This window comes from Neopsephotus bourkii, unplaced genomic scaffold, assembly GCF_033783945.1.
Source record: "Neopsephotus bourkii isolate Nb327-2 ecotype Australia unplaced genomic scaffold, CSIRO-AGI_Nbou_v1 NB_860, whole genome shotgun sequence".
NCBI lineage: Eukaryota > Metazoa > Chordata > Aves > Psittaciformes > Psittacidae > Neopsephotus > Neopsephotus bourkii.
The window spans coordinates 3066972-3083014 of NW_026901356.1; the positions used below are offsets into that span (position 1 = coordinate 3066972).

At 39.4% G+C, this 16043-nt stretch overlaps 1 protein-coding gene across 1 annotated transcript; it reads right to left on the minus strand.

The window, feature by feature from the left end:
* Nucleotides 1-13782: 13782 nt before the first annotated feature.
* Nucleotides 13783-15420, minus strand: CUNH11orf91 (chromosome unknown C11orf91 homolog). The gene is made up of 2 exons (XM_061356658.1): nt 14982-15420; nt 13783-14000 (listed from the first exon to the last, which is right to left on the minus strand). Exons 1-2 carry the CDS (start codon nt 15343-15345, stop codon nt 13930-13932), a joined length of 435 nt encoding a protein of 144 aa, XP_061212642.1. The 5' UTR covers nt 15346-15420; the 3' UTR covers nt 13783-13929.
* Nucleotides 15421-16043: the final 623 nt, after the last annotated feature.

The following is a 16043-nucleotide window of genomic DNA, read 5'->3' on the forward strand; positions in this document are numbered from 1 at the left end:
TGTATATATGTGCTGTATATTTATAGAAGTGACTAATCTGTAATACTCAGAAAATTTCCATAAACTCAGTGCAAAAGAAAAAAAAAAAGAAAAAAAAAAAGAAAAAACCCCTATTAATGGTCAGTATAAACATGCTATGTCTGGAGTACACAAATAGACATTTGTATGACTTGGATACAAAACAACCAAAGAAATTCAATCTTTCATATAAATATGGTCTAATAGAGGCAGACTGCTGTCTCAGTTACCTGTCAGCTAAATAATACTGATCTTATCGGTGTAATACAATATATACAAATTGTGTTGAATTAATAGCTGCCTAAGAGTATCACACTTTAAAATAACAAGTTAAAAATACTGGGCTAAACTCAGTGTGCCATAAGAAGACTAACTCTGTTTGGCTGCAGTGGCAACTCAACTCACTGAGAACAAGGCTGAGTTTCTCTGTCAGAATTCATCCATACGTACGAGTTTCACTAGAATCCCTTGAACAATATTCTGCTTATCTCACAGTCATTAAAATCACTGTAATATAAGTGCAGTAAGCACTTACTCTGACTGCAGAGTGAAGAGTGGCTCACTCTTATTTAGCCTAAGCTGGTTCATAACTTTATTAACCTAAGTTAGTGAAATCTACACTAAATCATGCCAGCCACATTTTGTATCTGCTTTATTATCTCAGTTTTTAAATCATTCTATTTACCCAGTGAAATTTTTCAAGTAGATAAGCCCTTTTATGCAATAGGAAGAAAATGGGCTGTGAAATAAATATCTGTATCTTGGACTCTAGTTTTACAGAGTTATCCTAAATCTGCAAGTATGGAAGCAGCAGCAATCACATGGATGGGGGTGCTGAAACCATATAGCTGGGAAGAGTGATGTTATGATGTATTTCCGAAAGATTCACAGGAGGTAGGACATACCAGATTATACAGCATCTTCAGGACACTTAGCTCTGTTTGTAAATCTGCAGCCATTCTAAAATTTAAGCAATTTAGTAGTCCTATCAAAAAATACGGGAGTGTATCTTAAACAATGGAGCATGTATCTTGCCATACTGGAAATTAAAATTTGGATATTACATAGATGTACAGGCTTGGAATGCCTGCATACAAACAAAGTGAACACATACCAAAAAAAAAAAAAACCCAGACAAACATTTAAGTAGCCTTCTAGAAAGAAAACCATTTCAGTAAAGTTAAACAAAGTACTCTTCATACTACCAAGGAAGACCTGTTTGCCTTTCAGAAGTAATTTGGTATTGTTATTGATGATGTGCAGTCCACTGAATATTTCCTGAACCATCACTCTGAAACCATTGTGGTGCACTTTATTCACAAAGACATCTTACATTCCTCACGGCTTTTTATCTTGTTTGTAATATGTTTCTGTATTTTTGTTTTGTTTTGTTTTGTACAAAGTAAGATTATATCAAGACAGTAAGGACATTCCTGGGAAAGAAAAATCATGCTGTAATATTTATAATGTTTGAGCACAAAGCAATGATAAAGTGAAAATATAGTGTATAAATAATTTGTAATATAATAAACATTTTGTATGGCTATAATTACAATATAGTTTTTCAATACTGATTTTAAAGAAGGAAGTATCCTTGGTTAAAGTTACAACCTCATGGACATATATTTATGCCATTTTTACTGATAAAAACTTAAGACTATTAAGGTTTTTCTACTAAATACCCTAGCGTTCTTTAAAATTCATTTTAAATGTTTCGGTGAAAATGCTGTTTTCTGTCTATAGAAATTCTGATGTTCTGACCACTATTTATCTTCAGATCTGTAAATCATCAGTAGAAACATCTGCAAATGAAACGCATGTAAAGCCACTTCTTGATACGTGTGTAATGACCACTGTCAGTACATATATTATGTGTGCCATTTATGAACATCAGTAACTTTATAGAGGACAAGAAGCTACTCTTGAACAGTCTTTTTTTTGGAAACAAACATGTTATCCAGATTTGAGGGAAGCTCTAGCAGTTGGTCTAGAATGTCAATATTTGTATCTGAAAATATTACAACTAGAACTTGATAAAAGTGCATGTAAATCTCATATACTGAAAAGGGGAATTTATTGTAAGTAATGATCATTTCTCTTTCAGGCTAACTTTGAAAAGGTGAGAGGTAAGAAATATAAGATAAGGATGTGAAGCAAGTAGAAAAAGCAACACTGGATTTATTGGCAGACTGTCTTGTTTAAGGGATGATACACACAAAGCTAACTATATATTTTAAGATGTCTTGACTGTTAAAGAATTAATTACCTTTTAATGTAGATTTTTAGTCCTGCATTGCAAATGTAAGAGCTAACTGCCAGCTTCTAAAAGTCTGAAAGAGCTTAAAAGCAGTAACTCTTCTGAGCTAGTGGGAGTCACTTCATTTTGCTGACCTTGTTCATCCTGTACACGTCTGAGCAGCTCCAAGTACTGTGTCCAAGGAAACTGTATATCAGTCATGGTCCTGACCTTGCATTTCCAATACATAACTAAATCCCTGTGGCTTCCCACACCTGACCAATAGGAAATGGGAAAAGAACAAGTGCGAGATGATAGGAAGAATATTAAGAGGTCAAGAGTACCTTGCTAGTCTGGAAACCATGGATCACCCAAACAATTCTATGATTTTATGATCTTCTACGGCATGTTAACTCATGCCTTCTAGAAAAGGGTTGTGTTTGGCAGCTCTTCTTGGCACAGTATATTGTCAGTGACTGATATGTGTAAATTAAGAGTCAGCTCTATTGCAAAAAGAGTGTATCCATTCATGCTTCCACTCCTTTGTGTAAGCCATATGTGTTCTCTGTGCAGCTCCACGAGTGTGGCATAATCAACATTAGTTTCCAGTTACTCAAAACAATCTCTTATAATAAAACAAGTTGTATGGCCTCTAATATATATTTTATTACATCACTGCGGGGGGAAGGCATGATAATGCAGTATGTTAGTATGTTAACACCATTAGCCTTTTTTTTTCCCAGGTTTTGTGAAAAAAGGGAAGGTCAGTCTGCTAAGATCAGGACTGCTCACTGGTGAGAGCACAGCAGCCCCTTGTGCTCAGTATGCTGGTGTGGCTGATGGAGCAGATCATTCCACTCACCACTTGCTGCCCCTCCACAAAAGGCTACAAGCACATCACTGTTCTGAGTAAGACAGACACAATTTTGAAAATAGGTATATAGTAGGTAGAATACAAGTAGATAATTAGATACTTCCACCTAATTCTTCTGTCCATTGCACCTAATACATCGCTCCAGATGCATTAGTGGTCTGCTAAGCAATTTTTACAAAGGAGTGTGTGTTCAAAGAGAAATTAATTACCTCAAGCTTGTTTACTAATAATGTTATTTATATATAGCACTGTGGACTTTGTACTAGTGCTATATGCCAAGCGGTAACTTATATTTTCTGTGCTATACTTTCTCTTCACAGGTTAATTTTTTGGACATAACTCCAGGAGTAAGATTTTTTTTCTTATCAAAATACTTAAAAGTTACTTTTTTTTCCATTTAAAAGGGTAGTCATGCAAAATAAGGATGAGTACTTGTTTAGAATGCTTTTTTAACTCTTGCCCTTCTTTTGTAAATAAATAATGTGCAACTCAACTGTGGAAATGAGGTTTATATAGGTCAGTAAATGAATTACATACTGTTCTTCCAAAGGAAGTTTCAAGATGGCCAAGTATAAAGGCAAACCTGGTTAATAGCAGAGAATATACTGAGAATAACTGCATTGATAAAAAATGCTTACTGTGCCCAGTGACTGAAAAGCCATCCAAAAAATGGCATCTGGTGATTCCTGTTATTCATGAAAATTTTCGCTTGGGCTGTTTACCAGACATGGGAGATGAGATGGAGACTTCAATGGGGCTCTGAGGTGGGCAGACTGCTCTATGTAACATATCTGCCCTTTGGGTGGCCCTTAGTACCAAGAGACCATAAAAACTATAGCCACCAAAGTGGTGTGGCAGAAAGGTGGTTTAGGTCCTGATCTTTAAAACTGCTGAGATGCCCCAAAATCACGTAACATTTAATCTTTTTCAAATCATCTTGAGACCATGCTCCTGTTGAAAATCCATAAGGATTTTCAATAGGAATATGGTATCATACTCATATTTATGTATATATATGTCCAAAAATAGTTTTTGGAAACTTGTTCTTTGGTCCCTTTATTTGTCTTCATCCATTTCAGGTTCCTTAAGAAGTACAGAGGCAAACAAAAAGATAGTTCTCAAAGCTTTTTTCTGTATGAGGCTCATGAAAGATGAGAAATGGGTTTTAAATAGTTTGGTGCTCATATGTATAGCAAATGTCTTGAAAATAATTCCAAATACCATGAATATATGTTTCAATAATTTGGTTTTAATTTTTTCATTTGTTAAATACAATTATTGTGCTAAGAAGTGCCTGGCTTCTCATGAATTACCATGCTCAATTCATTCCCAAGGAGTAGCTTGAAACTGTATTACATTCTGTAAGTAATTTTTTAACTTTATATAAATACACATTTACATATGATAATGGGTCAAAGGGATTGTAAATCATACAGAAAGTTGATTCCACTGAGTACAAAATTTAGAGAAGAGGTGATTTTTTCTTCCAAAGTGTGTCACTCGTCACTGCAGATAAAGGCTTTTCTATGCTCTGTAAAATAGTGCCTAAACAGTGTAACAGGCACTGGCATCAGTTAAAATCTTGGACAGTTGGCAAGGAGCACTGACTTTTGCAGCCTCCAATGGGACCTTTTAAAGAGTGCCTGTTTAAATTAATAGTATTTTCAAATATTAAACCAGAAATATGTGGGTCCTTAACTCTGGCTTTTTGCAAGGAATCAGTGGCTTTTAGGTCCTGCATTACCAGCCAAGTTAATTAATAGATACCTTCAGAGGTGATGCCAGAATACAGCAGCCTGTGCCAGGGATTCACCAGGATCTAAAAAGCAAGTGACTGTAGTTGTCCTGGGTTTAGCAGTAGCAGTCATTTTTCTCTTTCTTGGTAGAAGAATAGGTGGTAAACCTTCTATTTCAGCAGTGGATGGACACTAATTACAAAATTACTACTGTTGCAGGTCAAAAAGTCTTGAAGTTAATTGCTTAGAATCAGTTTCACGTATTTAGTTAGCTTTTGCTTTCTTCATTTGTTAAAACAGTGCAAAAATAGCAACAACAACAGCATATTCTATTTCAGAGTTCTAAGCACGGGAGATCTGGATATATGTAAACTTGAGATTTATTATTTGTTCTTGTCTTTACTACTTTCCACACTGCAAATGGGGGGGGGGGGGGGGGGGGGGGGGAAGAGAGAGCATTTTACCCTCCACCAAATTAATTTTAATATTTCTTTTGAGGAGAGAGGGACTGGGAAGGCTTTTTTCATTTCATGTTGGTGTTGGGTTCCTCAAAGTGTATTCAAGGTCTTAGCCAATAGAGAAAAAATGACAGTAAAGCCAAAAATTTTGGAAAATAAGATAGAACCAGTATTTCTGTAGCTTGAATTTTGGTTTAGGATTTAGCAACCCAGAAGAAAAAGCTGAGACACAACAAAGGGTCTGTTCTGGTCAGTCCTTTGCACCTTGTAAGAAAGAACGTGTACAGCACAGATATTCCTATGTTGACTTTTTATTTTCATTTAATGTAATTCTTGCTATTGCTGAGCATTCTGAGTATGACTTTTACATTGGTGTACACAAAGCGGTGCACTCTTTGGCCTGCTGATATAATGCTGATGCAACAGAAGTAGTAACCAATATATGTGATATGAGTTAGCTATTGCAACATGTGGCTTTGGTCAATGTTCTGCTTTGTGATACTTACAGATGTCATATTAGTATTAAGGCAAAACATGAATACAGATAATGTCTTCCACTCAAGCTGTTGGCAAAACACCTGCTCACTTCAAGTAGAGCAGGACCAATACAGTATTCCCTCAGTGCATTAGCTATTACAAGGGCAAAGAGAGGAAGGATGTTATCTGGTTATGGGTACCTGGGAAGTGGGAGATCACAAGTCGAGTTGATCCTTCTCAGAATTTTGGAGTGGCCCAAGGCAAGGTGCTTAATCAGAGTATGCCTAAATGTCCCTGTTCCTAAAGCAAGGTGAAGGGACTGCCTTTCCTCACACCCCTGGTGAGAGGCTAAACTAACTGATGACATTAGAAACACTGAAACCCTGGAGTGCAAGTGGATACATTAGTATGAAGCACTATGTATTATTTCATGGAGCTCGGTAATTGTTCAAGACTATAAATTACCTGTTTCTCTGGTAGCATTTAAGTATATGTGAATTTACAAGAAAAAAAATCACCTCCTGATACTATTTCAGTATGTTCTGGGAAGCCTTTCCATTAACAGCTTCTACACTTTTTTATGGAGATGTTATATCAATAAATTGTCTCACTTCCCATGCAACAGATGTCACTTTCTGATGAAATGAACTTTTCTTGTCTTTGAATTATGGAAGGGACTAGCTCTGCATGATTACAAATATCCATGTTATCTTTGTTGTTCACAGCTTGATTCAACTAAACTGTAATGGCTGTGTCTGTGAAAATTGCTCAAAATTTATAAGTGTTTCAGCTTTAAATGGGAAAATTAGTTTTCTGAAGACAGAGCTGCAAAACTGAGAGTGATTTGTAAAGCCAAGTCTAGAGAGTAAACTGAAAGAGGAAGAAAATAATTCATTAAAATTTTATACTATGCAATCAGAAGGGAAATCTCCAAGAACTGGTTCCTTTGACAATTACAAATGTAAAATCATACCAGTGGTAGAATTTTATATGTAACTGAAAAGGATGCATTTAGAATGTGCTGGGTCATTACCAAATGCCTGTTTTTACTCTGAACCGTAGGGTGATTCCTGAGATGAAGCTTACAAATACATAGAATAGTTTTTCATGTTAGTGGCTATAGCTCAGTTGAAGTTATAAATGTTTTTTCTTGGCGATTTTGCACATTAAATAAAATATGTCTTAAAATTTATGTTGCTACTTATTGGTTGTTCCTGCTGTGTCCCTTTCTTTAGATAAGATGCTTTATAGCATGAGCATGCTTTTCCCTTGCAGCTGCCAGGCTCCCGGGCTGTGTAGGGGTCCTGCTGCTCATGCCCTAGAGACAGAACCTGGCAGAGGACAGGAAAGAAGTTTTAAAAAGTCCACAAGTTAAAACCATGTATTTCAGTGGTGGTATTCCCTCTGAAGAAAGGTGTTTGCCTACCTTATGGAGGTAAGCAGGACAGTAACCAGCAAGCCTGTAGGTTTTGAGGACATCTTGTGATCCTGTGTTTCTTTTGTGACTTTCTATTCTCACCTTGATGTCCTCTATTCCTTCCCCTAATATTCAGCCAATTACTGCGGGTTTTATCAGTATTTACCCAGGCCTAAATTTTCTCCTGTCAGTCTGAAGTGACATGAAAAGAAAAAATAAACTCAGGTATGTGCTTTTGACAGTACTGCTTTTGTGTAATTTGTGATGCAAGAAATTTGGAATAAAAAGTTCATTTTATTACAAGGAACACATCTAACCCTTCCTCTCTTTGTAGTGTCAGAGAAAAAAAAAAAAGAGGCAGGAATGTATCTCTCAAAATAGAGGATAAATGAACTTCCTAGTGTACATATCCCTACTAAGGTTCTGGACAGATAGTATTACTCAAGATATAGGTTTATATATATATATAAATTGTCAGTCAGTGCTGAAATTGCCTCATGGGGTTGTTCTGGGTTTTCTCAAGATTTATCAAAATCTTAGCCTATTTTGCAAAATGTATGTTTTCAGCTTGTAACATTGAACAGCTGATAGTGTTATTACGAATTATATGTTTCCTTAGAAAGGCCAAATGCACCATTTATTGACTGCTTCCTGATTAGCACCTCTTTGATTCAGTATCTAGATGTTGTTGATCTTAAGAAACACCACCTCCCAAACAAACAAAAGAGGACAAATTTCCTAGAGCTGAGTGCTGCTCCTGATTTCCCTACTTTACGTTGAGATACTAGCTCTGAATTTTCAGGACAGCATTTGCTGCTGAAAACAGAAAAATCTTTTTATGATAGCTTGGTGTTTTTGGGTTTCTTCTGAAAAAGGTCACTGAGCTAATTAAGGCAGCTTTACTTGAAGATTAATTTACATTCAAATAATCAATTGTAGTAAGGCTGAGTATCTATTTGGAAAGTTTTAATGTGACAAACTCTAAAACAAAGCAGTCTGCAATTTGATGGAGCCACATGTTTGATATAAAATACTTTAAAGCTTAAATGCATTAGTGTTTTAAAATGGCTTTTTATTTGATTTTCCCTATCATAAAGCAGCCAAGACCGCTTCAAATTTCAGAAGTGAAAGACCTGTTGGCACTCCTTGGGGAGCACAAATATCACTGTAGGTGTAGACATGGCTCTTTCAGCAAGACAGCTCATTCTCAGCCCTCAGGTTTTCTGAGATGTGGCACTCCTCTTTTCTTTGTTAAGAATTGGAAATGGCAGCAACCTACTATGTTTTGAGATCTCTGCCCAAGAATCAAAATCATAGCATAATGTTTCTTTCTTTAATGCAGTATGGGTAGATTTGTTGAGTCACAAGGCAGCTATATGAAAGAGATCTGAGCTATGCCAGCACCTAAATGTCAGGTTTAGCTTCCCTAACCACTCTAAAAGAACAGAAAAAAGTAAAGAAAAAAAAAATTGAATTAAATTTTGTTTAATATATGTTTATTTTTTACAAAGGACGCAAATAGATCAGTTTTGAGATTAACCCATAAGCCTACAGAGATGAGAGCAAACTACAGGATGTAACAAGATCAGGTGGATACAGAGAAGAAAATTAAAGGTTTATGGACAGTTAAAATTGACATATGTACTATTAACTGGTTGTATGTCCAAACTATTAATACAAGCTTATTACTCTCTAGCCAAATTCATGTGTTAGTATTTTCCATTGAAATATTTAGTATTTTCTGACTGAAAGGACAAACAGTGATTTTTTTTTTTCCAGGTGTTATTCCTTACATTATCACCCAGTAATTAAACGTGAAGTGTTGCTTTAAGATAAAGGCCATATGACAAACTGAAGAACAGATGGAAAAAAACTCTTAAACTGTATGTTGGGAAAAGTAGCTCTGCTTAAGCCAAGAAATGTGCAGTGAATAATGGCTAATGAGAGCTGGATGTGTGGCATATCAGGACATGGACTCAAGTTGATGCGGAGACTCAAATCCTCGTTTATTATCACCAAGCCCTTTTTATGCCCTTTTTGGTACTTTCCCAACCTGCACATACATACAACGTTCAATCTCATTGGCCACTGTGAAGCTCTCCAGGTAAATAGTCCAATCACAATGTTGCAGACCCTCTCACAGCCCCCACACTGTCTGGCCTCCAAGGCCCCAGCTCATTGCCCCAGGGCTTGTCAAAGCACCAAGGCCTCAGAGCTCATTCCTGAACTCTTTTTCATGCAAATCTTATAGCCTTCACTCCCCACATGGATGCAAAGAGAAAGAGTGGATAAAAAGTGAGGTAAAGTAACAGATAAAAAGCGGTCATCATGTTATAAAAATTCCGTCTTGGCCATGATCTGATTTAATTAATTTTTTATTACAGTTGATTAATATCGAGAAGCAATAAGCAAGCAGCGCTGCGTGTGCCGGGGAGTCTCCGCTCCACCCAAGATGCACACCGAGATTTCTGGGGTACAGTCTCTTATACTCCTCGGTCTTGGGTTTCAACCAATCCTGTCATCTCCTTCGCCCAAATATCGACGTAGTTTTCATTGTTCTCCTCCTATTGCTGGGGTCTTATCTTTGGGTGAAGAAACTTCTTAAAAAGTTATTGAATTCCTTGGCAATACATTAACAGGGGATGTCTGTCACAAGCTTAACCACCATCTTAGCCCCCCTAAATTCCATTTCTTATATAGTTACTTATTCAATATACAAGTTTCACCTCATCCTGTAACAGAAGGTATCTCTTGATTACCTAACCCCCTCAAGGCATCCAAGCACTTAAACAAAGTACCCCTGTAATTAGCAAACCGTTTGAGACATTCAAGTAATTAAACAAAGTACCCCTTAAAGTAACAGTGTTTGATTAGGAAAGATTATTCCTTTGTTTCTTCTTCTCTTTCATCATTGTATTGACAGGAACATCTATCTTAATCTGATCATTCGTATACATTCTACAGGTGATTTTCGATTCCACTCAAAGTACAATGATGACAAGGACTCCTAAGTTGCTGACACGAATCATTCCTATATACCTCACAATCATATGTAATGGAAATTCTTGTAGGCCTTTGCAATAACCATGGAAAACTTGGAGGGGTTTAGGAGTGAAATTATTCTGGAGATTTGGGAAAATGAAGAGCTCTGCTGTTATATACCTTGGTCTAAAAGCTCTTCTGTGTGAGGACTTTAAAGGCTGCTGTATATTGTCCATTTTATTTCATGTCTGAGTTTGTCTTGTGTATTTAGGTACTACTACAGATCACATTTTCATAGTAATTAACCGTTTCAGTATCAGTTCCACAGGTTTACCCTCAAAACTCTTTGAATGACTTCATTCTGCAGAGGGAGCTGTAAACCACTGAGGCCCAAATTTCCAAGTTATTTGAGTGATAATTTGGTTCTTTAGTCACCTAGATTTATCTTTTGTATATTTCCTGCCTCAGTCTCCACGCTATGTTTGAAAAGAGAAAGAGAAATCATCAGTGATTACGTGAGCATTTGATGACCAGGTGTAAAAATATTTCATTTAAGAAGCCCACTTGTACTGTGCTGTCTGTAGTAAAATAGCTTAAAGGATGCCAACTATTGAAAACTGAACTGTTGAGCCAGAAGAACAATATCATTAAATAGGCTTTAAAGAACTAAGCAGCAATTAAATGGTGCCAAGGTGGGCTTGAAGAGTAGATTTAAGCAAGCTGAAGAGGGAGGGTGTTTATATTGTAGCATATGATGGATTTGGAGTGCAAAACGGGAAGCTCACTGTTGACCTGTGTACATTTAACCGGCAGGCAGCTGACAGGGCCCTGGGCCAGCTGGACCAGGCTCTACCACATGGACTGTCTGCCCCACAGGCCCAGGAGATGCATCTCACCTCAGGCCCCGGCTCCCAGCTAGGCCTGGTCTGTGCTTCAGGAGTGCCTGTGAGGGGCTTTCCGGGTTTGAGGGCTGCGTTGGTGAGACCCTCCATGGGCCTGTTGTACAGGTGGTCCTGTCTTCCTGCACAGTCCCTCACCTCGCCGTACCTGAGGCATACCGGTATGCGGACAAAACCTGGCCTTACCACATTGCCCCGGCCCTGCTCAGGCTCTGTGTCATTAAAGAGCATATTGACTAGCAGGTGAAACCGAGACTCGCCATACTGGCAGAGACGCCCGCCTGACAGGGGCAATTGCGGACGGTAAGATTCTGTTTAAGATCTCCTAGCTGCTCGGGTAAAATGTGATTATTATAGTTAGATGATTGACAATAAGCTAGATATTTTTTTAATATAAACTCTGTGTAGGGTAGATCAAAGTCCGGCTGGAAAGATGAAGATAGCAAAAGAGTGAATGCTGTAATAAGCAGTAATACAAAATAAAATTTGGATATCATATTGTTAAAATGTGTCACAGTCAAGCAACTTGAATGCAAGTTTGGTTTTTTGCGGTTTTTTTTTTTTTTTAACAACAACCAACCAAACCCAACAGATTAAAATACTGATCTTCTAGGAAAAAAACCGCCCTGCTTGACAAAATACTAGCTTCAGGGTTGGTAACTATTATTTCATGCTGCCACCTACTGCTCTTGAAACAGAACAGGCAAAAGTAATTGTTTATTGCAGGTTTTCTATCAGTCTGATGAGCCTGTTTACTACTTTGTTAGGTTATTCTTGATGCCATATATATATGGTGTTTGTTTTTTTTAAAGGCAGTTGCTCTCCAGATCTTCATTCTGCCATTGCTGTGCCTGTCCATATTTTCTCAGGAAAGGATGTGTCTTCCAAACATAAAGATATTATCACTCTAAAAACAGACACAGGCTTTAGCCTAAGCACTATCTGTTCTAAAATAACTGTAAAATGTTAGTTGAAAGTTGGTGGTACACAGCTATTCTGTTAAAAACTAACTAAAGCCATAACTTCTATAATTTTGTGGTATGCTGTTATGATAACATCAAAGTAGTATTCTAAAGCTTGCTTAGAGCCATAGGAGTTTTAACCATACATATTTATTCTCAGTTGCACTTACTTAATGTATGGTCATGGTTTAACCCCAACCAGCAACTAAGTACTGAATCTCCTGTGCAGGACCCTACTCTGTTTTATGGCAAAACCGGCCCTCAGAAGGATTTGGATTATTTTCCTTCCTTTCTCAAAAATTTCTGCTGTAACACCCCACACCGTGATATCATCAATGTATTGCAGGTGTTGCAGAGCTTCACCCTATTCCAGTGCAGGCTGGATAAGTCCATGGCAGATGGTAGGGCTGTGTTTCCACCCCTGGAGCAATTGACTCCAAGTGAAAGCTTCTGGAAGTGAAAGCAAAATGTGGCCTGCACTCTGCTGCCAAAGGTACTTAGAAAAGTGCATTAGCAATATCAACTGTGGCATGCTGCTTGGCTGCCTTTGACTCCAGTTCATACTGAAGTTCTAGCATGTCTGATACAGCAGCACCCACTGGTGGTGTGACCTTATTCAGGCCATCATAGTCTACTGTTAGTCTCCATTCTCCACCTGACTTCTGGACTGGCCATATGAGACCGTTAAAGGTTGAGTGGGTCCTGCTGATCACTCCTTACGTCTCTGGTTGATAAATCAGCTTCTGGATGGGAACCAGGGAGTCTCGGTCTGTGTGATATTGCCAAAGCTCAGTCAGGGACAGGGATCAAGTGGTTACCTCTTGTTCTGGTTCTGCCTCTTCCTTCTGTTCTTGTAATGGCCTTGCTTCATCCTCCTTCACCAAACAGGATGTCTTGCTTGTCCATTTCTTCTTGTATATAGGGGTGGCTGATACTGGTATGGGTTGGTTTTCTGGTTCAGCTGTGGTGCCTGTCACTGGGCTTCAAGTGTTGCTTTGCCATCAGATCCAGATACTTGAGGGCACTGTATAGTGTTGAGCAGGGCTCGGTAGGCATGGGCCAGGTCCCAGCATGTTGCAGTGCCTCTCTGTAATTGCCAGGGCGACATGATACTTATTCCAAATATTTTACTAGTTTTTCCAGATTCTGCACTTGTCAGGGGCAGAATTCCAAAGCACCAGAAGTGCCCACTGCCCTAAACACTTGCCAGTACTATCCCTGAAACCCTGCCATTCATAACTATCCAGCCTTGGGGCAGATCTCTTCATGGAACTCTTAAATAGCTGTTTAACCTTTCTGCCTCACATTGGGCTCCAAAAAGGACTGTCGTGGTTTAACCCCAGCCAGCAATTAAATACCATGCAGCTGCTGGCTCCTCAGCCCCCTGGAGGGATGGGGAGGAGAATCAACAAACCAGTGGGTGGAGATAAGAACAGTTGAGCAGCTGAAATAAATAATAATAGATGAAACTAGGATATGTACTTAGAATTAAAACACTACCAACTTGTATTTTGTATGGGAATTACTGTGTTTCTCTGCTACATTTACCTTGCATATCATCAACACACTGCTACAAATCTTGACATCACAAGTGTTAATTTCTGATTGTTTTTGAAGAAAATATTATCCATCCTATTTGCTTATAGTAACTGGAGAAAAAATGTTGAGATACATAGTAATGTTGTCAGTAACTAGTACCAGACAAATAATATACAAAAAAAAGCTCAGCAGGAAAATATACTGTATTTTTTAATTTTGTAGGAGAACAGCATATAACAAGTAGAAAAATAATATTGAAGATCCAGTAAAATACTCTGTGGTGATACAGTGCTAGAATATCCAGCTGAAATAATCTTCACTGCGGTGGAGGCTATTTCTTCAGCTTCTGCTTTGCTTTCATGCGTTCTATCTTTTCTTCCCTCTGTGCCTTCAGAAGTTTATCTAAACATGAACAAAACATAATTTGTCATTAATTCTGTCATTAATACTTTACTTTTCAGAAAATCAAATAATGTGTTAAGCAAACTAGTAGTATTCCTTACAATTTCTTTGCTAGCAAATATCTGAAAACTGAAGTTTCTCACATCTATTGAAAACAATAAGTATTAAAATGGGGGGAGGGAGGGATGTATTGATGTATAACAAAGGAAAATAGTGATTTCCTGTTCTGAAAAGTAAATATATACAAACTACCTATCAGAATTCCTTTGAGATCTTGCTTTGAATGTAAATATCTGACGGACATTTCTTGTTTGTTCTTGTAACCTTTGTGCTCCCAAAAGCTTCCTGGCTTGCAGCCTTGAAGGAAATGATAAGTACCATATCTTTACAGCTCCCTATTGGAAACCCTCAGTAATCAGAACCTGCTGAACTGTGTTATTTCCTGTATTTCCTTCAAGGAAACCTATCTGTGCTTATCAGTGGCCTTTACATCAACGTTGATTTACAACCACAGCATGTCATTAGTGCATGTATATGTTCCCTCTGATTTGAGTGGCATCTGCATTTTTTTGTTAACACTTAACAACTTATGGGTTTGGTTTTTTTAATGACACTAGGGGCTTTGTCCATTTGTGCATAAGTAACCACATGTGCAGTTCTTGTCTCTCCTTTAATTTGTGCCCTCAGCCAGTTGTCCATGACCAGCGACCACAGCAGATGACACACCAGTTTTGCTCCCTGCACCCAACATGCTACCCCAGATGCTTGTGGTCGGGACTCAGGTAGGTGCAGGGCCCCCAAATCTGGATCTCCTCACACCTAACCCTGCAGGCACTTCGCTGTGGGGCAGAAGCATCTGGGACTGCCCCTGCCCATCGGTTACTGTTGGAGGAACCTGCGGCCTGTGGGGCCGGGCTGTGTTCGGCCCGTTGGAGCCCTGCTGTAAAGGAGCAAGGGGAGGCATGGTCCGAGGACACGCACACTGCTGGGCGTCAAAGCCCTCGCCGACGAGGACCATCAGATCCAGCTCCTTGAGGCGGATGCCCAGCTCGGTGATCTCGTCCTCCAGCCGATCCTGCTCTCCGGGCCGCCGCGTCGCGGACCCGCCCCTGCCCTCCTCCGCAGCAGGAGCCGGGCAGAAGAACCGCAGCGGCTCGTAGGCGATAGGCGCCAGTGCCGCAGCCCAGCGGGGTATCCCAGTTGCGGCCGGCGGGGGCTGTCGCTGCCAGCCCATGTCCGCGAAATAAGTCTGCATGGCGCCGCCGTCGGCTGGGGGGCGGATGGGCTCGGTGCCGTCGTGGAACTGTGGGAAATAGAGTGGGCCCGGCGGCCGCTGCGCGGTCATGGCGCCGGGCGCCAGTCTCCGGCGTCCAACGGCGGTTGTCCTGGAGACCAACCGGCCGCGAGTCGGAGGCGTTGGGCGCGGGCCCCTCCATGACTGAGGGTACCCGTTCCTGGCCGCGGCGCTTCGATCTCACGCGGCGGTTGCACAGTTTACCCAGCTGGCAACCGTAAGTGTCAGAGAGACTAGCTAAAACAGGTTCTTGTCAGACATTCATCTTCTTGAGGGAAAAGGGCCCCAGGTTTTAAACCGTGTGTTTTCAGATACCTGTTCTGTTCTGAGTTACAGTTTCAACTGGCAAGAACATACCTGTTCCCTATTCTAAGTTAAGACAACGCATAGTTTGAAGAAAACTCTTAACTCTTTCCTTAGTCCGTTACTATTCCTTGCATCAGCAGGGGCTGTGGAGGTAAAATCACTTAAAAGAAGGTGAGGAGCCCACTCCACTAGTAATGCAGGCATGATCAGTCTTCAACAAAACACAGCCCCTAGGGGACTGCTATGTGGTCTGGATTAAATTCAGTTTTTAAAGCTTTCCCTTGAATATAATGAGACTTTTGGTATTACCTTTTTCTAGAAGTGGACTTTGTGGACTTTAGGTATGGTGTGCTGTGTTGTGAGCCAATACTAATATGTTTTGAAATTTAGAAGGTCTACAGACACTAGCAGTCACAAGAGTGACAGTCCATGCCCTGCAAAAG

Excerpts from the sequence above, each read along its gene's own strand:
- CUNH11orf91 (XM_061356658.1), bottom strand. The coding sequence starts at position 15,345 with ATGACCGCGCAGCGGCCGCCGGGCCCACTCTATTTCCCACAGTTCCAC. Across the intron at positions 14,001-14,981 it reads GGGCTTTGACGCCCAGCAGT|ATAAACTTCTGAAGGCACAG; the intron begins GTGCGTGTCCTC and ends GTTCATGTTTAG.